This window comes from Daucus carota, chromosome 6, assembly GCF_001625215.2.
Source record: "Daucus carota subsp. sativus chromosome 6, DH1 v3.0, whole genome shotgun sequence".
In the NCBI taxonomy this organism is placed as follows: Eukaryota; Viridiplantae; Streptophyta; class Magnoliopsida; order Apiales; family Apiaceae; genus Daucus; species Daucus carota.
This window is the reverse complement of record NC_030386.2, coordinates 24,383,498-24,404,438: the sequence shown is the minus strand read 5'-3', so window position 1 is coordinate 24,404,438 and position 20,941 is coordinate 24,383,498. Positions and strand designations below refer to the sequence as shown.

The 20,941-nt window shown below is 33.2% G+C and overlaps 3 protein-coding genes across 3 annotated transcripts; 2 read left to right on the top strand and 1 right to left on the bottom strand.

Moving 5' to 3' along the window:
- Window positions 1-6,194: 6,194 nt before the first annotated feature.
- On the top strand, window positions 6,195-11,276 carry LOC108225283 (SUPPRESSOR OF GAMMA RESPONSE 1-like). Its single transcript, XM_017400116.2, has 6 exons — window positions 6,195-6,334; window positions 7,865-7,997; window positions 8,415-8,601; window positions 9,509-10,005; window positions 10,319-10,846; window positions 10,920-11,276. The coding sequence occupies exons 1-6, from the start codon at window positions 6,327-6,329 to the stop codon at window positions 10,971-10,973; spliced, it is 1,407 nt and encodes a 468-aa protein (XP_017255605.1). The 5' UTR covers window positions 6,195-6,326; the 3' UTR covers window positions 10,974-11,276.
- Window positions 11,277-12,124: 848 nt separating this feature from the next.
- LOC108227881 (CRM-domain containing factor CFM9, mitochondrial) lies at window positions 12,125-17,431 on the top strand. The gene is made up of 4 exons (XM_017403256.2): window positions 12,125-12,379; window positions 12,694-12,961; window positions 15,450-15,851; window positions 16,163-17,431. The coding sequence occupies exons 1-4, from the start codon at window positions 12,306-12,308 to the stop codon at window positions 17,276-17,278; spliced, it is 1,860 nt and encodes a 619-aa protein (XP_017258745.1). The 5' UTR covers window positions 12,125-12,305; the 3' UTR covers window positions 17,279-17,431.
- A 170-nt stretch (window positions 17,432-17,601) lies between these two features.
- On the bottom strand, window positions 17,602-20,335 carry LOC108227882 (uncharacterized). The gene is made up of 2 exons (XM_017403257.2): window positions 19,939-20,335; window positions 17,602-19,118 (listed from the first exon to the last, which is right to left on the bottom strand). The coding sequence occupies exons 1-2, from the start codon at window positions 20,002-20,004 to the stop codon at window positions 18,021-18,023; spliced, it is 1,164 nt and encodes a 387-aa protein (XP_017258746.1). The 5' UTR covers window positions 20,005-20,335; the 3' UTR covers window positions 17,602-18,020.
- Between the last annotated feature and the right edge of the window lie 606 nt (window positions 20,336-20,941).

The following is a 20,941-nucleotide window of genomic DNA, read 5'->3' as shown; positions in this document are numbered from 1 at the left end:
TAACGGGATTAAAAATCAAATATTTATATAATATTATAATAATATTTAATATATTAATTTAGTTTATTATATAATATATCATCTAATATATTTATTATATTGATCAAATTTTAAAAATCAAATAAAGAAAGCATTTACGGGTATTAACGGGGATCCAATGTGGATTCTTAGAATGAGGGGGTATATTTGAGTTGCAGCTCCGCATTAGCTCCTGGTAACGCCACGTATGAATGCAAACATGTCAGTTTAGTAATGACAGGGTACCCTATGTCCCGGTTAAGCTTGGGGAGCAAGTTGTTTGTGGGACCATCTATATGTATTCTTACAACAAAACTAAAACAAGGGCGGGTTTTCAAAACAAAAGGTCATGACAAGTCCTAGTGGAAGACAGACACGGTTTCCCGTTGGTCTTGGTTTTTGCTTCACTTGGTCAAAGCTTGGTTCTTGCTTCAGTCAACTCCTAACCTATATCCTTTCTTGCTTTTATTTTTTTGTATATGTAAAATTAAAATTTATTAGATTTTATTAAAATAAAAAATATATATTGTAAACAATGAAACAAAAAAAACAAAATATTAATATATCTAGAATAAATTTAAATTGATTTAGATAAATTTAATAATAATATAATTTATTTAAATCTTTAAATCATATGTTCAACCTTTATTGAATTAAGATGTATAATTTAAAATATTTGGACTAAAGATATTATTGTGCGTGTATATATCTTCAAATAATATTTGATTTTAATAAAGAAAATTATGATCATAAATATTATCATTTGCATACATGTAGTTATGAGAATTTTTTTCTTAATTAATAATTTAATAAAAGAGTCACTTTAATCCCTTTTGTTAATTTTCAATCATTAATTTTCTTTATAAAACATCAATTTTTATAAATAGAAATGTTAATAAATATATAATTTTTTCATAATCAATATACTTATATAAAGGAGAAGCGAGGGGCGTGTAGGTGACCCCTCTCACATCGCTCCGTTCTATTTTTCAAATTTTCTGAAATTTTTGAATGAAAAATATCAAAAATTAGTACTACCTTTGTTAGTTTTCGGTACATTAGAAGCAAGTTTCAGAATCTGATTTTGTTTCAGATTATTTATGGAATATAGCAGCTTGAAAGTTTTAATCTGATTTTGTTTCAAATTATTTAATTATGGGAAAAACAGATTATTTATGGAATATAGTAGCTTGAAAGTTTTAATCTGGTTTTGTTTCAGATTATTTAATTATGGGAAAGAGTAGCATACGAGTCTCTCTGCACCTATAAATACCCCTATAGATTGTAGGGTTTTGGATCATCTAAACACGACCTCCTCTCTCTCAATACCACAAACCTACGTGTCTCTCTGGTTTATAGTTCTCTTGCTCGATTTCTAACTCGGAGGTGTCGTTCTTCTGCAACGATAAGTGAAGGCTGTTTATACAGTATTAAAAAAAAAGTTGTTGCAAGCAAAGGTAGTTATATAGACCGTTATATTGGAGTCGACAAATCCAAACACGGAAAAAGAATATAGTCATATAGACCGTTATATCGGAGTCGACAAATCCAAACACGGGAAAAGAATATAGTCTTGACATGATATTGACGTTTGATATCAATAAATTGATTATTAGTTATGTATGTTTGTTGGTTATTCGTTTATAATATTTGTTTTGTTCATCGGACATGTTTGTTGTTAATTTTTATATGATTTACTTTGTATACAGGAAAAAATTATTCACGCAATATCCGTTTCCTCCGTTCTATCAACTTTTAAGAGGGTAGTTATTGACTTATATCTCACAGATTTAAGTTAGATATTTTTGTGCACAATCAATCCAAAAAAATTGGAGGAAGGTGACAATGTAAGAACATGAATACTTTCAAAAAAAAAAACAAATAAAATTAAGATTCGTCATGCTTTAAATTGTTTTTTTATCAAACTTTAAATTGTTAATTATGTGTATAAATTTATTTTCATTTTTTCACCATGAATTATAGACCAATTTGCAATTTTATATATTAGTATTGGTATTACATCAAGATTTTTATAATATAAATTTATTTTATCCTACAAATATTAATTTTACAACATTAATATATTATATTTTTTATAGACCATCACAAAATTATTTTATTGTACAAACACTAATATTAAATCATTAATATAATTTTTATAGACCGCCGCAACGCGCGGCTTCTCAACTAGTATACTTATATAAAGGAGAAGCGAGGGGCGTGTAGGTGGCGCCTCTCAGATAACTCCGTTCTATTTTTCTAATTTTTTGGAATTTTTGGATGAAAAAATATCAAAAACTAGAATTACCTTTTTTAGTTTCGGTTATATTAGAAGCAAGTTTCAGAATCTGATTTTGTTTCAAATTATTTATGGAATATAATAGCTTGAAAGTTTTAATCTGATTTTGTTTCAGAGTATTATTTTATTATGGGAGTGTAGGTGGCGCCTCTCAGATAACTCCGTTCTATTTTTCTAATTTTTTGGAATTTTTGGATGAAAAAATATCAAAAACTAGAATTACCTTTTTTAGTTTCGGTTATATTAGAAGCACGTTTCAGAATCTGATTTTGTTTCAAATTATTTATGGAATATAGTAGCTTGAAAGTTTTAATCTGATTTTGTTTCAGATTATTATTTTATTATGGGAAAGGTACTCGAAGCAAGTTTCAGAATCTCATTTGTTTCAAATTATTGATGAAATATATGGGAAAGGTACAAATTATTTACGTGATGGTTTTTTTGCTCGATTTTTAAAGGAGAAGCGAGGAGCGTGTAAGTGGCGCCTCACACATTGCTCTGTTCGATTTTTCTAATTTTCTGAAATTTTTGGATGAAAAATATCAAAATTAGAACTACCTTTTTTAGTTTCAGGTATATTAGAAGCAAGTTTCAGAATTTGATTTTGTTTTAAATTATTTATGGAATATAGTAGCTTCCAAGTTTTTTAATCTGATTCTGTTTCGGATTATTTAATTATGGAAAAAATTAGCACACAAGTCTCTCTGCACCTATAAATACCCCTATAGGTTGTAGGATTTTGGATCATCTAAACACAACTTACTCTCTCTCAGTACCACAACCTTACTCGCCGGTGGTGTCGTTCTTATGCAACGACGTAACCCGTTTTATTCTGGAAATCTATCGTTCGACACATACAATGAGGGGGCGAATACGCTTTATAACCATTTTTCTTTGCCCCCCATCTAATACAGTAATGAGTTACACGATGTTTTGAACGGCGATAGAGATGATTCATTGACAAGAGTAAGAGTTTTTCGGATGTGGGAGTAGACTGCTATCTCATGAATATAAATTCATGTTTTTGCTAACAACCAATCCAAAGTAATTGGAGGAAAGAGTCACTAATATACACCCGAATAGATTGGAATTCGTACGTCTCAACATGATTAATGTTCGTATAACTAGAACATAATGTTTATTTCTATTAAAACTAGGGATGGTTTCGGATTTGCATCTCAACATCTTTTTGACTTTTACGCACTTATGTTCTTGCAAGTTTACTGTCTATTTTATTGGTTAATCAATGTATATGGTTAGATGTCATCAATCAGTTCTGTTAAAGAGCCGTATGCTTTTTACTGCATGGTGTATATGTTTAAGAAGTAGTATCTGGAAATTAATGACAATGTCAATGAAAAACATGCTTACTTTAAAAAAAACACAACTAAAATTAATATTCATCATGCCTTAAATCTTTAATTATATGTAAAAATTTATTTTTATTGTTTCACTCATGAATTATAGTCCAATTTTGAAATTTTATATATTAATACTGGTATTGCATCGAGATGTTTATGATATAAAATATATTTATTCCACAAATATCAATTTGAATCATTGATATAATTTTTATAGACTGCCACACAATTATATTATCTTACAAATACTAATTTTAAATTATTAATATAATTTTTATAGGCCGCCGCAACGCGCGGTTTCTCAACTAGTATATATATATAAAGGAGGATGCGGGCGTCTCTAGATACGTTCGATTCAGTCTTCTGATTTTTCTTAAATTTCGGATAAAAAATATAGTTATAATAAAAAAAAAATCAGGTTCAAGAAGTCTTCTAATTTTTCTTAAATTTCGGATAGAAAATATAATTATAATTAAAAAAAAATCAGGTTCAAGAATTCTAAAAGTAATACAATTCTTTTCTTATTGAATTCTAAAGATGGTACAATTCTTTTCTTATTTAGTATTTCTTATTGAATTCTAAAGATGATACAATTCTTTTCTTATTTAGTAATCCTAAAAGAAATAGGATTATATTTATTAAAACTAACAATAATAGATAAAATACAATTTATATTTAAGATTTATAAGGTAATATATACAATTTTTATTTTCGATAAGATATATAGAAGATTTAGTTGAATTTTATATTATAAAATTTTATTTTGATAAGACATATAAAAGAATAATCTAATACTAGGTCCGTAATCACAACTGTGTTTAAAGAGTCAAAATAATAGGTTTTAAAAAAAGTCTAAATAGTAGACACAAATAATAAATTAGAGAACACGATATGTTCGAATCATAAAATTTATTAACTCAGCGTGTCTAGAATTATTGAATTTAGTCTTATAATTTTCATAATTAAATTTCAAATTGAAAATAAAATTATAACCTAAAAATTAGGTTAAAAAATACGATTCTTACTTTCAAAAGTTATAAAACTTATAGTCTTATTTTATTAAAAATTTTCAAATCATATATCTAACAAATAATTTTCATAAATTTTGAATATAGAATAAAATTAAAATTTAAAAATGAAGTTCAAGGATTGCAAAGGTAATACAATTCTTTTTCTTATTCAAGATACAATTTTTTTCTTATTTAGGAATTCTAAGAGAATTATGATTGTATTTATTTAAACTAACAATCATAGATAAAATGCAATTTATATTTAAGATTTGTAAGGTAGTATATACAATTTATATTTTCGATTTAATCTTATAATTTTCTTAAATTTCGAATAGAAAATAAAAGATTGTAAAGATAATAATCATTAAAAAAAACTAATAGCAAAAATATTAGAACCCTAAAAGAATAATAATTTTAAACTAATAAATAAGAATCAAGATATAAAAATAATGAACATATAAAATAAGATATATAAAATAGGAATCATATATTCATCTTATGATAATGTAAAGGATTCTTGATTAGTATTGTGTTTGACGGGCACGGGAGGCGGCCCAAACTAATTTTTATCTAAACAATAATAAATTTTCTATTAGTATTATGTTTAACGGGAAAGTGGCTAAAATAAATTTTTTCTATGTTATAATATTTTTTTTGTTAAAACGGGATCACGGTTCAAAATAATTTTTATCTAATTATAATATTTAATTTTATCATAATTAGAATAATTTTCATTAGTATTATGTTTGACAATAAGGCGACTCAAACTAATATCTAAATTATAATGTTTTGTTATTAGTATTGTGTTTGACAAAAGAGCGGCTCAAACTAATTTTGATCTAAATTATAATATTTAATTTTATCATAAAAATAATAATTATGGATCAATATTGTCTTCGACGGAAGGGATGTTCGAACTAATTTTATTATTAGTATTGTGTTTGACAGGATGACCTAGAATTATTAACGGTATCAATGATATATATTGATTTTAATAAATGGTACCATCACACCATTTTCTTAATATATATTAATATTTCATTATTGAATAGATATACAATAAAATATATTTAGCGTCTTATCATCTATAATACTAAAGGTTTGGAATTACCACTTGGCGATCTTTTATAAAATTTGTGTATTTATGTCAAAGATAATTTTATTATTAATATTGTGTTTGACACGATGACTACTTAAACAATTTTTTATACTAATTATAATAATTTTTTTATTGGTGATATGTTTAACGAGAAGATGACTCAAAATAATTTTTATGCTATTATAATATTGATTCGTATCAAAATTTATAACGCCGCCGCGAAGCGCGGCCTTTTTCACTAGTTTTTTATAAACAAAAATGTTTTCACTTATTCATTTTCTTCGAACTAAATTTTAATAATTATATTTTAAAATTAATTTCTCTTTTTATTTCCGTATCAAATTTATAAATTTAGAAACAAACGAGAAGAGTGGGAGACTTATTGCCGAGGCTGAGTTAAGTTCCGAACCAAAGCTACCGAACCGAGGCAAAAGCGTACGTTTTCCCGCTCGTCTCTCTATGTATTTATTATTTATCCTTAATGTGTATGCTTAATCACTCTCTTCAGTCTCTCTCTCACTAGGCGGCGATCACTGAGCATGGCAAGGTAAGCTTTCTCTCACTAAACTTCACTATAATCATCTGCGCCGCTTTAACAGTGTTCTTGTACAGTGTGTTTGAAGCGATTGTATTTTTATTAACCCTTATCGGGGTTTTCTTGTTTTTAGGTTTCTTGATTTTGATTTTTGATTTTGATTTTGATTTTGATTATTCTGCTTATGAATCCAAATGGGTGCTTTAGTTACCCCTTTATTTGTGGTATTGTAGCTCTGATGATTTAAATGCGCGTTTGTTTTCCTTATTGGGTGCTTTTAATGCTGGATTGTGAGTTCGATTTTGGTAATAATCAGTTCATTTATGTGGGTTTAGGAGTATTTTGGTTGATTACCAAAAACAGACTTACTTTATAGATTGATGTCAAAGTTTCGATATAATATTGCTGAAGATGGAGATGCAAGTACTGTCTTTTCTTTATATGGGTTTGTTCATCAAGTCTTAATTGTGTTACGTGAACACATGTGTAGTGCTAAAATACGTATAGCTATATTTTAGCACCAAAAAGTCACTTGTGATGTTAAATTAGAACTTCTACTACTATGGGTAGATATAAAATAACACCAAACTATCTAAATATAGCTACATTTCACTCACACAAATCTTTAAATGCACTCTTTTATTTGTCAATATGACTTTAAATATTGAGTTTCCCACTTGCATGCTTTTGTGGCAATTATAGCAACATCTATACTTGGTTCTGTATTTAGCACCAAGTATAGCATTTTGTTATTTTACATCCATGTTTAGCATCCCCATTGGAGTTAGGTTTTTTGCTTGGGTGCTATATTATAGATATAGCACCACTTTTAACACCTCTATTGGACTTCTCTTACTAATTCTTTTCCACATATATTAATGAAAAATTCGTCTATTACAGGCATTTGAGCAGAGTCTTAGACCAACTGGCTTCAGTTGTAAAAATTGATCATTAGGTGTTCCAAAAAGATCTCTCTATGATAGTTGAAGTATTTAATTGGTTTAAATATAGGTTTGATATTTAAGTGCTTCTTACTTGGCTAGCTATTGTTTGTACTCCTGAAATGTATACTTTGTTTTTGCTCACTTTTCTTTTATTTGCAATATTAGTGGTCTATTTATAGTATGTTGGGTTTCATAAGATTCCTGTGGTTTTGCCTAGAGGATGCCCCTCTCCTGATGGTGATACAAAGTTAAGAGGTTAAGCCCTAGTGAAGTCATGGGGAAGATAATATTTATATCTTCGCGAATCGCAATTGACCGTTTCCCACCCAAAAAAAAGTTCATTTGTTTTTACGAGTAACTGTAGTCTATGAAGAATAAGTGTTATATACATGGATAAAAAAGAAGAAAGAACAAAGAAAGTATGAGTATGACTTGCTTCAATTGTTTTTTTTTCACTGATTCTGTAATTTAAAATCCAAAAAAATAAAAAAAATTGATACGCCCTAAAAAAAGGAAAGGATAAGCTTTCCCTCAGTTACTTTTTAATGCTTCTTGGTCCCTGAATTTGTTGAAAGTATTTTTTGTTTAACTGATGCAGGAGTTGGCTTGTTGATGGCCGAGCAATTGCTAGAAAAGTTAAACATGCAACTCTGCCTTTTGCAGATCAAATTAAAGACTGTGGGGTGAAACGTGAATGCCCCAATTGCTTTTATTGCATTGATAACAGTGATGTAAGTTATATCTTGTATTGCTTCTATGCATGCACTGTTCTGTATTCATTTATAATATTTCATGTCAGTCGTGCAAAAGCTCTGATCATGTCCACTTATTGGGCATGGTTGCCGGCACTACTTTATCTTTTTTCACCATCATTGTTTGATAAAATTAACATAAGTCGGAGCATGTTTGGACAATAATTGCATCCTTTCTGCTTATTAAAGTAACCTTTTTCCAATACTGCTATGGTTACTGGTTTAGCAGATGGTAATCTGTTGAATTGCTGCATTTTTTTTCCCATTGATTAGACTAGCAGGAATGTTGTTATTGATGTAATTGTTGTTAATATACATTGATACAAGAGTACTAGTTACTAGTCTGTGCAAGTTAAATTTAAGAATCCCATAGATGGTGATTATTTTTTTCCACAGGTGTCTCATGCATGGCCTGGACTGCCAGCTGGTGTGAAATTTGACCCATCTGATGTTCAAATTCTAGAGCACTTGGCAGCCAAATGCGGTGTAGGAGAATCTGACCCACACATGTTCATTGATGAGTTCATCCCAACACTAGATATGGAAAATGGGATCTGCTATACTCATCCTGAAAATCTTCCTGGTGAGATATTTCTTAGACTTAACACTACTGCAATAGAAAGTTTACTCGATACTTATTTTATGTATTATATTGATTGAGATTTGATATAAAGATGTGGGCGGTCAAATGAATTTGGTCAAGAGGACTTTTTAGTATATTGTCCGATGGTCACTAATTCCTGTACTACATGTTCTTTTAACTTTAGAATCGGAGTACTCTTTGTACAATACAAGCTACTACTATGATGCTATTTGTACCCTTTTAGCAAACATGTTTCTTTTCATAATTCCTAAGCAAAGAAAATCTTTTAATTATAAAAGTAATAAAAAGCATACAGGTGCATTCCCTGGGTAGGTCACAAGAAGGGAACAGACTCCATTCCACCTACTGCTTAGCTAGTAGCTTTTTCTAATAAGGAGAAAACACAGGACAGAACAATTTATAGATAAAAAAAACCCAGTCCCTGGTATAAAATACAAGGAAACAAGGGATCCTTGTTGGGCATAGTTTTTAGACAGAAGTCTTTAATCAATCTAGAAACATTCTTTCAAATAAACAGTTTTCTAAGAAGGTCGCTGTGAATTTGGTGGTTCCATTTAATTTTTGAAGTCCTTTCCTAATTTTAGTAATGACCACAGCTCGCTAGAAAAAAACAAATATTAAAACTTTGTGTTATCTGGATTTTATTCATATTATTATGAATGAATCATACTGGAAACTTGTTTAAGCAAGGACATTCGTAATTTGTATGTTTACTTTAGTAAATTAGACCGAAAACTTGTGTACCAAGAAAATTTGTACTTTGTATGTTTACTTTGGTAAATTAGACCGAGCCTCTTATTACTTGTGCATTTGTATTTGTTATTATTCATTACTATGTATTCATTAAGTACATATAATGTCACTTTATCTCTGTATGCTTTTACAGGTGCTAAAGAAGATGGAACTAGTGTCTATTTCTTTCACAAAACTGCCAATGCTTATGCCACTGGTCAAAGGAAGCGTCGGAAGATTCAAAATGAAGATAGTTCTGGTAAGGAGCACGTGCGCTGGCATAAGACAGGCAAGACAAAACCTGTGCTGGAGAATGGAACCCAGAAGGGCAGTAAGAAAATCATGGTTCTATATAGAAGTGCAGTAAACGGTTCTAAGCCTGAAAAATCTAATTGGGTTATGCATCAATACCATCTCGGGACTGAGGAAGATGAAAAAGATGGTGACTATGTGGTCTCTAGAATTTTTTATCAGCATCAGAAGCAGGGTGAAAAGATTGACGGTCCAGTTGCCATCACTGAATCAAATAAGGTCATGTTGCACACTAGTCCCAAGACACCCAAGACAAATACTCCCAATCCGCCACGGCCAGGAAACTCGGGGTACCTGGATGATATTATGGATGAGTTTCAACTGCGATCATCAACATATGTGAGTGGTACAAGTTTTACAATTTCATTCATTCTCACTACATTGTATTTCACTTTTTTGATGAAACTGCATTCTATTTGCTGCAAACTCTCATCCTTTATCTGATAAATCATTTTATAAGACCAGAGTTGGAGCTTTTCTGCTCTCGTTATTAGTTAAAATGGGTTGTCTGGTCTATCCTTCGATTTAATTAGTGAATTCTGTTTAATCCATTCAGCTGCTAGCCTAAGTGTTTGCTAATGAAAACCAAAAGTGAGACTTTCAAACCTTAGGATGTTGTGGCCTCAACTTATGATTTTTTTATGTTGATCAGGAAGCAGAATATATCACAGAGATGAATAAACCTTCTTCTGATGTTCACTTGAAGGATGGGATAGATGATTCTTATCTAGCCGGTGAATCTCAAGCTGTTGTTGATCAGGGAGCAGAATTTGTCACGCAGATGAATGAGCCTTTTTCTGATGTTCACTTGAAGGATGATATAGATTATTCTGATTTAGTAGGCAAATCTCAAGCCATTGTTGATCAGGGAGCAGCATTTATCACAGAGATGAATCAACCTTCTGATGTTTTCTTCAGGGATAATATAGATTATCCTTATCTAGCAGGCGAATCTCAAGATGTTCATTTGGATGGCATCGAGGACTCGTTGTTATGTGATGAGATTTTTGAATCTTCTGCTCTTTATAATAATAACAACAATTCAGGTTTGTGTTACAACTCTTCATCTGTCTTACCTTGTGAGGTCACTGATGCATCTGGAGCAGCAAACAATGAAAGCTGTGGCATACCTGATCTTGATGATATAGACCTCGACACTCCACCCGATTTCCAGCTTTCAGTAAGTTTCTTCCAACCCAATCTTCCTTGGTATACAACTAAACAACCCCTTTAATTTAAAGTTGAACATGCAGAATTTGCAGTTTGGTTCACAAGACAGTATATTCGACTTACTAGACCGCCTTTAGTTGAGACAACGATGAGCAGAAGGTTCTGATAATGAAGTTCCAGTTTTCTAAAGCAAGGTTCAACTTCAGCCATGAGAAGACAGCTTTTGGAGTAAAAAAGACGATGCATCTGCCAGGTTGTGTTGGCACCAAAACCTTTTACCAAGGAAAGCTTTTGTATTCTTCAGATTATGGTGTTTAACATTTCAGTCTCCTGTTAATCTGTATGTCTATATTTATGTACACAAATTTGTATAACTATGTCCGACTGTTAATGCTTTGACAAGTGAACCTTCTGAACGAATCCAGGTGCAAATTCTATTAGGCTATTGTTCTACTTAGATTTTTTTTTTCTCTTTGTTGGTTAGCATTGATCCTTTGAGGAGGGGTTCTCTAATGAACCTACTTCATGAAATGGTTGCACATTTTGCTACTTTTTTCGGTGTAGACGGAGTTCTCTCTAGTTTTTGTCTTCTGTTTGATGTGCAGTCGTAGTTTGCTATCAACTTGGTGCAAGTTTTCTGTGTTTTCATGGGGACCAAGCTCATGAGTTTTAAGCTAACCAAACCAAATATCATACAAATTTTATGCATGCATGCATGCTCTATAAAAAAATACCCCCAGACAGTATGAATATGATATACGGTCGTCATTGCACTCCGTTTGATGGTCAATGGTTTATAAGCTCTGGTAATTGCTTCTTCCTTTTTCTTTTTTTGTAGTAATAGTTCAGGTTAATTACTATTAGGTTTAGTGTTTATTGAATGGAAAATGAGGTCTAGTGTTTACTGAATGGAAGTCGCCGGAGATTAACAATAAATTTGTCATTTTTAATAATTAATTTATTTTAGTTAAACTAAAATGACATGCGTAGACGTGGCAAAAAAAAATGACATGCGTAGAAGGTTTTTGCATATGAAAATAATGATTGTAGATCCCGGAAATCAGTACTAGTCAATTGAACTCTTGATTGAGAATTTTTATAAAAAAAATAGTTTTTTAATTAAATTATTAATAAATTGATAAAAAAATTAATTTATTATTTTTAAAATAAATTAGCGATTTTGAGAACATATATCTGACCCAAACCTATGCTAAATGATGAAAAATAAAAATTTAAAAAAATTCTCATAAGCCATGAGGCGTTGTGGTCTATTTGTCAATTAAGTTTTAAGTTCGACAAAAAGATGGGGGCCATAGAAAACTAAAACCCTGAAAACCCCCAAATCTTCTTCCTCCTCCTCCAACCTGTGTGCAATGGAGCTAACAAGACTACTATAATTACCAATCACATAACCCCTTTTATTTCAGTCACAAAATTTATCTCTCTTTCTATATAGCTTCTGCTTCAAAATGTTTGCTCTGAGGAATCTTCACAAGAATTCCATCAAAACCCTTACTTCTTTCATCCTCCACTCTCCTTCCAAGTACTCTCTCTCTCTCTCTCTCTCTCTCTCTCTCTCTCTCTCTCTCTCTCTCTCTCTCTCTCTCTCTCTCTCTCTCTCTCTCTCTCTCTCTCTCTCTCTCTCTCTCTCTCTCTCCCTCCCTCCCTCCCTCCCTCCCTCCCTCCCTCTCCCCCTCTCTCTCCCCCTCCCTCCCCCCCCCCCCCCCCTCTCTCTCTCTCTCTCTCTTTATAAACTATATATGTAGGTACTTATAGCGACTTTATGTATCATGTGCAAAGACTTGATTTTTACTCTAATTTCTAGAAGTTGAATATGTGCCCTTTAATTAATTGCAGGAATGTAATTATACACAATGATCTTTCTCCAAAAACTATACTGAACAATGCAATTGGGACTGATGTTTCTGTTTCTTCACATTATTTATTGAATTGCTTTGATGGGTGTCGGGCAATGGCCACATCCAGAGGAAAAAGCATGAGAAGTAAGGTGGAGACTCGAATGCGAAAAGAATCTGGTAAAACCCTTAGGGAAATTAGGCGGAGCAAGAAACTTAGGAAGAAGATGATGACTGACGAGGAGCGCCTTATATACAATCTCAGAAGAGTATGCTCTTGACTCTTAACCCTATTGTAGCTGTGCATATTACTACTGTATAGTGATGGTATATTGCAACCTCTCTTTTTTTTTTTGCCTTTCGTTATATGCTGAAATAAATCTTTGCTGTGTAATAGTTAAGCTAAATGCTTCACTATGCCAACTCTGCTTGATTGTGCACATGTTTATTATCTCAGTGTTTGTTAAAATTAGCTAGGCATATCAGGTTCTTGAACTCGTGAAATATGATCCTTGTTTAGTATCAGAACATTTCACATGCTCAAATGTATATCGCTTAAAAGATTTTTACTTGGCGCAATAATTATATATACTGCTAGGCAGATCTATTTTAGCCAGCTAGATATAAAATATCAGTAGAGGAAAAACTGAATACTCTTATGCTGAACAGAGTGTCGAGCTGTCAGCTGTGTAATGTCAGTCATTTGGTGAATAAGTTTAGAAGGCATGGCTCTTAAACAAATTGAAAGCTTAGGCTGCTGCCCATATTTGGAGTGCAATATTTAAGCTAACATAGTTTTAATAAATTTGTTTGTACTATATAGTGGTGTTTGGCAACGGATCATAAATGTGTACATTTTCTTTGAGATAATAATAAATGTGTGCATTTACTTAAGATAGTTAATAACCGGCACGGGCACAAACATAAAGTATACGTATAATATTAATGAGTAGATATTTCTATACAATAAGTTCTTACTGTTGATCAGATACTTTACAAATGCACCAAGTTGCTCCTGAATATGTCCACACACTGCTGGAATATAGAAGCGAGGTTGTATTATTTTTGTATTGTTTACATGTATGTTTATTATATCTTTGATTTGTTACTTTTTTTTTTGAGTTAGTGCCTTAGTGGTCATGCGTCCATGTTTTTCTTTCATTCTTTCATATGTTGATAAGATGCATGCTGCAGCTTTGCTTGATTCTACAGTCATGTTAACCATTTGTATTAGTATATAAGCACATCGTTTAAAAATTAGGGTATGACTGTGCAATGACCGAGCTTGGTGTGTAACCTATAAGATATATGCTGGACACTTGGACATCGTTACTATGCTCTCATTGGTTACCTGATGTAAATGTTAGTATACCACAATTCGACAATCTCTTATGTAGCTTTACCAAACATTTGATGCAGAAATTGGTCTGGTGTCAACTTTTTAGGCAGGAGGTTTGGAAAGAGTGATAGTTTCTTGTTTCATCATCAGAAATTTGGTATAGTCATTGTTGAGAGTAAATTTCTTAGGCATGTCACTGTATTGTAAATTGTCATAATATTGCTATTAATGCTCTCATGGTTATACTACCTAGAGGTAACAGTCTAGATCCATGATTATTAATTACCCATATAGCATGCGTGCAATTGATGGATAGAATAACTGGATTGCAATGTATGCATATAAATTTACCTTGCAGGCTCTTTCATAGAGTTCAGACCAACGTGTCCTTAATTCGGTTTGGTACCTATTTTGTGTGTGCAACTGCTTAATTGCAATTTTAAAGTCAGGAATCACATTCACGACTCAGAAACTACTTCATCAGTGCACTGCAGCATCAAATCAAGATATAAAAGTGTTTTTTTATTACATAGATGATAGGTCACACCCAACACTTCTTCAGCTGTTTTCAAGTTATTATACTGTATTATAATATACTATTGCTGTAAGTTATCATTGTTCATAAATAGGAAGAGCTAAAAAATATTAGTAGATTAGGATCACGGTGGGGTAATTAGATGCACGACTAATATCTAGGACAATAAGTAGAGGATTTGAATCCTACTATTATATATCATCTACTTAATGCCATTAACGGAGTTGGCTCGGACTCGACTTGATAAAATAAGCTTGACCTGACCCGATTTTGAGTTCTAACAAACATTTGGGCCATAAGAAATTCGAGTCTATCTGAGTTTTTTGAACTCGATTTATACTTGCTCAATCTCAAATTGAGCTTGATAATATATTACAATATAATTTGAGGGTTGGATGATCTTTTGAGTTCATTAAAATACTTCATTATTACAAGTAGCTTGAAAACTTGTTAACAAGCTCAAACTCGAGAAGGCCTATGCATGAGACGAGTTCGAACACAATTAGTAGACTATATAAACCACAGGCTCAACTTGACTCGACAAAAAAAGAAGGTGAACCCGATAACCAGAAATTGACTTGAGAATTACACCCAATCGACTAACAAACTATTGAATTATATTTGCTGGTAATGTGGCACTAGAAAAGTTGTTGAACTGCTGTATATTGTGATTTGAGCCTATATTACGGTTTGTATGATGTGGTTTCAGCTGATTCCTAATTGGATATATCATGCGCTAGTCATGTCCTGACACTTCTACTCTGAAGTTTTTCCTTCTTATTTTGGGGGGAGGATATGAACATGATGCTAATTGTATAGCATACTTTGTACTATATTTCTTTACTACGGTGTAATTCTCTCTCATCCTTTATAACCTGTGCAGGCCAAGAAAAAGGTGGCATTGCTTCTCCAGAAGCTGAAAAAATATGAGCTACCAGAGCTACCTCCTCCACGGCATGATCCAGAGCTTTTGACTCCTGAGCAGCTCCAGGCATACAGAAAAATTGGCTTTAGGAACAAAAATTATGTTCCTGTTGGTGTCCGTGGAGTATTTGGAGGGGTTGTCCAAAACATGCACCTCCACTGGAAATTTCATGAAACTGTACAGGTTTGCTGTGATAATTTCCCTAAGGAAAAAATCAAAGAGATGGCGACTATGCTTGCTAGATTGAGCGGTGGAATTGTGATAAATGTACATAATGTAAAAACGATCATTATGTTTCGTGGCAGAAATTATCGACAGCCGAAGAATTTGATACCTATCAACACCCTTACAAAGAGGAAGGTTGGTGTGCATAATATTTTTCCTTTTTGATTTTATTGTTTTGCAGTTTATGCCATGGCCGCTTCAAATCTATTTTGTTAATCTGCACCCTATATGCAATGCCCAACAACAGCGGCTGTATTTATTGGTTTCTTTGCCTTGCCATCTAGAGAGCCTGTTTAGCATTATCTTCTTTAACATTTTTTTTTTATAGTAGCCTGTTAGTTCTCAATAGTGATTAATATTAAACTATTTAAGATTTCAAATAGCAGTGTCACATTTTTCAATTTACTGATGCATAGAAGGTAAGCATCATTGTTTACCATGTGCAGGCATTATTCAAAGCCAGATTTGAACAAGCACTTGATTCTCAAAAACTAAACATGAAGAAGTTAGAGCAGCAGCTACGAAGGATGGGTGTTAATCCTGATGATCCAGTTGCCATGGCCAGCATTCAGAGAGTAGCCTCAACTTTTTTCAATGCAATTGACAAAAAAGAAGGAAGTCCATATGTCTTTCGTGGGGACAAACTGAGAGCAGCAGAGACTACCAGCAAAATTAAACAAGCAGAACCTGAAGACGATAGTGATCAGGAGGAGCTTGACAAATTTATTGCCGAGATAGAAGATGCAGCTGATAGGGAATGGGAGGCTGAGGAAGCAGCAGAACAAGAAGAAGCAAGCAAACTTAGGTATTGGAATAAAGGAGATCTGGACGGGAGGAGTTATAGATCTGAATTGGTGAAAGGTGGCTACGATGATGATGAGAGTAAACACGGGGCAAGGAGTTGGAAGGATAAAAATACCAACAGGCAGAGGATCAACCATTCTGAGGATGACGAGGATGATGATTCTGATGATGGCGATGATGAAGAATGGAATGCGAGTTATGCTAGAGCCATCAATAAACGTGAAAGCGATGCTGACGATAATCATAAATTTCGTGAAAAATTTACCTCACCTAAAGTGGATAGCTGGAAAGCAGCTAAGTCTGGCAAACACAACAATGTTGATGGATTTAAGATGGAAGTTGAAGATAAATTCAGGGGGAAGCTAGCGGAAAATGTGTCAGAATCAGATGAAATGTTAACCGACTTGGATGATGCCATGTGGGAATCTGATGATAACAGGGAAACAGTTGAAAGCGCAAAATCAAGAACAGCAAGTTATAAGGACATGAGCAGCAGCGAAGAAGAAAATTCAGGCTACACAAATGATGCAAAAAACAAGGTGAATGGGATGAAAAATCAACAGAACGTCCATGGTCAAAAGCGATCTGAGGATTTAATTAGTGATTCCGAAATTCTTATGTGGGAATCAGATAATGAGGAAGAACCTGGCTGTACAATGCCAGGAAAATTAACTCATGGCGATAGAAATAAGAATAGTGGAGCAGGAAGTAAGATGAAAACTCCTAAAGAAGCTGATGAAACTTGGGACAGCGATTAAGTCTAGGCATTGCAATTTCACAATCCAATTCTTAGCACTTGAGATCCTTGTTTGAAGATGCACCATATGCATTTGTGATATTTCCTGAACATCTGTCCAATTTATTACTTTTTTCAGATAACAGTAATAAACATATTTTCTGTTTTGTTGACATCTGTAGTTTATATTTACGTTAGCAGAAAAGATTAATAGGGATGAAAATCCGTCTTATCATGCTATAATTATGTAATGATATATCCGCTTTAGTTTATCATACTTCAAATCTTACATCAAGAGAATCAGTTGCATATAATTGCCAATGATAAGCAGAACCAGGACAAGTCGATGCGCAATGGATATAAAAATAAATTTGTAAGAGGTAAAAGAAAACAAGACAGATTCTCACCCCAGCAGCATAAAAAAGAAGCCCAAGAGATGTTATTTAATCTAAAATTTATATTTTATCTCCCATAACTATCATACAAAAACAACGGGCGCAGAACTAGCTAAAAGGAGATGCCTCAACCCAAGATGTCCATCACAAAGTTTTACCCGAACTTGAGCGCCAAGAACCACATCTCGCATGCCAGATCCCCGAGCCTTCCCAGCATCTCCTCAAAGAAGTGCCTACTTTTCCATGTTAATGGCTGCACTGCAGAGATCAAGTATGGAGATTGTCCCTCGTATGCTTTGGTGAACATCGAGCCTGCATCTCCAAAATCAAGAAAGTTCTTTCTACTGCTCTAACAGAAAGCTATAGAAGTCAACCACTCTCTCTTATACAGTTCCCGGGTAAAAGATATCTGTACATATCAGCGTTTTCCAGAATGTAAGAAGGTAGATGAACGGCTGAATAAGAATGTGGAATATTCCCCATTCTCGCTATAATATCCTTAAATGTGTACTCCTCAGGAAGCATGTCATAAAGATCAGATCCATTGCAAATGACAGATTGGATTCTTTCAGGGTTCAGGTAATGAGAAAACCTTACTCGATCAGTATGGCTGTAAGCTTTCATCTTGAATATAAAATCACTAATAAGACGGAAACAAAAGCTGCAATGCCAACCTGAATCTGCCAATAGAAGATCACTTTGACGATAATGTGCGTACCTAGTCTTGCCCTTCTCGTACTTGTGAACTGAAGCTCTCCAACTTTTGTGCTGAAGTTGAAACTCGAAAGAGTACAAGTAGTTCTTCAGTTCAAGGTGGATAACAGGGGGGATTTCATCACACCACCTTAATAAATTAATTGTGTGGCTACTTGGGATCTCATCAACATCAGACATAAGCAATAAATCATCATCCTCTATACCTGCGATCCTGAGAAGTTGGTCTAATGCTACCCTCTGATATGCTTCTTCCACAAATGGGTTTTCACCTCTCCTGAATCTTCCCCCTATTGTTGCATAAGTTAACCGTGGCTCAACAAATTTAAACTGACCCCGGTGATTAGAAAAATAGTAAGGCTTAGGCAACCCTGTAAATGTTGAATTTGATTCAAGAAGAACAAATTGAGTAATATAAGGATACAGCTCCTTCCATCTGATTGTCAACATATCAACTTCGTTACTGAACAAAACTGCATCGTATACTCGCCGAGGATATTCACGTATTCCCCAACCATGAAGGCTACAAAGTGTCTCCATAGTCACATTTTCATTGTAGTAGTGAGGAACATCGATGAAGGGTTTAGGGGGAGACTGCCAGAGCGGACGCAAAAAGTACGTAATTTTTTGGCCATGAACATATATTCCAATGATGCTTAATGGAAAAATCAAAAACAACAAGATGAAAAGCCTGAAGTCTATCCCATGCAGCATGCACCGAAGTCTCGTCAACAATGCAGCCCGTGATGAATCCTGCTGAGTGAAAACAATGTAAAATATCTAACAAATACCTAAGGAAACAACATAAGATTTTAACTTGACGTGGCAATTTCGACACCATTTACAATCTACCAAAATTGTGACATTCAATCAATAGTTTAATTGCACAAACCATCAGAAAGCAAATAAGCTAGATCGAAGATCCTAGACACTTGTGTCGCAACTTTAATCACTTAAAAAAGTTATAATCATTAGAAAGACCTCAATAGCGTAAGTCCCGAATTTTGCATATGATAACCGTATTTTAGAGAGCAAAAAACAAAGCCATACCTTATTTCTCAAAGTCCCTAAACTAGACAAACATCTCCAAAAAAGATCGAATACATGGAATACATAGACGAATAACTTCAGGAAGGCATAAAATCTCTGACGCAGTGACGCACAGACTCCTAACATCCCTACGAGGGCTCAACAACATCGTCACACAAAGGCACCAACAGCCTCTATCCATAAAAGAAGCACTTCAAATATCTGGACATAGTATTCATCATTCACACACACAATTCATGCATTCATCTTATGATCTTACAATCAAAAACCCTCAAAATCAACCCAGCCAACATTATTGCAATGCGGAAAAGTGAAAACAATCAATCAAAAACAAAATTACAGCCTTTTTACCCCAACCCACTTTTCTAATCAAATTCATATCAAAAACCCCCCAACAAAATCCCAATCAAATCAAACAAAAAAACACCCAACAAGCACATGTTAGCCACATACAAGAATCAAATAAAAGCACAAACTTTCAATCCAAAAAAGCTACAAACAAAAGGGCAAAAAAGCATAGTACCTTGCCACAGATTTCTTGACAAAAGTCATCGGTCTTTTTGGAAGTATAGTAATATTCATGAGGCATTATGAGGACCCAAATAGAATTCAAACACCCCCAGAATGCCAATTGCTCTATCAATGGCCTATATTAAAAAAAAACACACAAACACACACAGAGATCTTCAAAATAGCCTTAAATTACAGTTAAAAAACTACCCAGAAAAACCAACCAACGCAAGTTAGAGGAGAATTTGGGAGAGTGGGGAGGAAGGAGCCGTTTTGTGGATTTGTCTCTCTCCTCCTCCGTTTACAATGGACAATGTTGTGTCTCTCTCTATATATATCTCCTATTTATATATGGCTTTCTGGGGATTACATACAAAATTCGTACGTATATATTTAGTGCGTGTTTGTGTGTTTTATGAGGGGAGAGAGGGGAGGTCTAAAAAGAGGTGGTATCTTAACTGCAATAAATAAATCCTATATTTTCTGGATGGACTCAATTTTTACCAATTATTTGTGGCAACACAAAAAAACAACATTTATGATATTAGATTTTATTTGTTTATTGTAAGCTACATGTGAGTGTTGTTTGCAGATATTTTATAAGAATTTGCAGTGGGAGCAAATTCGTGTCTTTGGGATGTAGCTTCTGTGTACCACTGAGATTCTCTCTTCAATTTAATAAATAATAATGGATAATTGTTATTTTACTGATGGTGGGCCCACATGTTTGAGATAGGTTATCAAAGCAAGTTCGGTAATTACGCATCTCATTATCTATTAATAATATAAAATAATGAGTTTCAGTGAGTCTTAGAGATGTAGATATTTATTTTCGAATTTTCTATGTATACCCATGGGTACACAACAATTACTAACTCTCACGAGAATACTAACTTTTGATTGGTGGATGAATAATAAATATTAATGCCTCCTTCATTCGCACCAATTCCATCAATCAAAATAGATCATTTTCATCGGAGTTAGTGCTTATTTTGTGTTGCTGGTCACACATTAGA

Bases quoted from the DNA above. Each gene is read 5' to 3' on its own strand.
- LOC108227881 (XM_017403256.2), top strand. From the start codon at position 12,306: ATGTTTGCTCTGAGGAATCTTCACAAGAATTCCATCAAAACCCTTACT. The intron at 12,380-12,693 runs GTACTCTCTCTC...AATTAATTGCAG, and splicing joins ATCCTCCACTCTCCTTCCAA to GAATGTAATTATACACAATG. The intron at 12,962-15,449 runs GTATGCTCTTGA...TAACCTGTGCAG, and splicing joins TTATATACAATCTCAGAAGA to GCCAAGAAAAAGGTGGCATT.
- LOC108227882 (XM_017403257.2), bottom strand. From the start codon at position 20,004: ATGCCTCATGAATATTACTATACTTCCAAAAAGACCGATGACTTTTGT. The intron at 19,119-19,938 runs GTACTATGCTTT...TTCACTCAGCAG, and splicing joins GTCAAGAAATCTGTGGCAAG to GATTCATCACGGGCTGCATT.
- LOC108225283 (XM_017400116.2), top strand. The intron at 7,998-8,414 runs GTAAGTTATATC...TTTTTTCCACAG, and splicing joins ATTGCATTGATAACAGTGAT to GTGTCTCATGCATGGCCTGG. The intron at 10,847-10,919 runs GTAAGTTTCTTC...TTGAACATGCAG, and splicing joins CACCCGATTTCCAGCTTTCA to AATTTGCAGTTTGGTTCACA.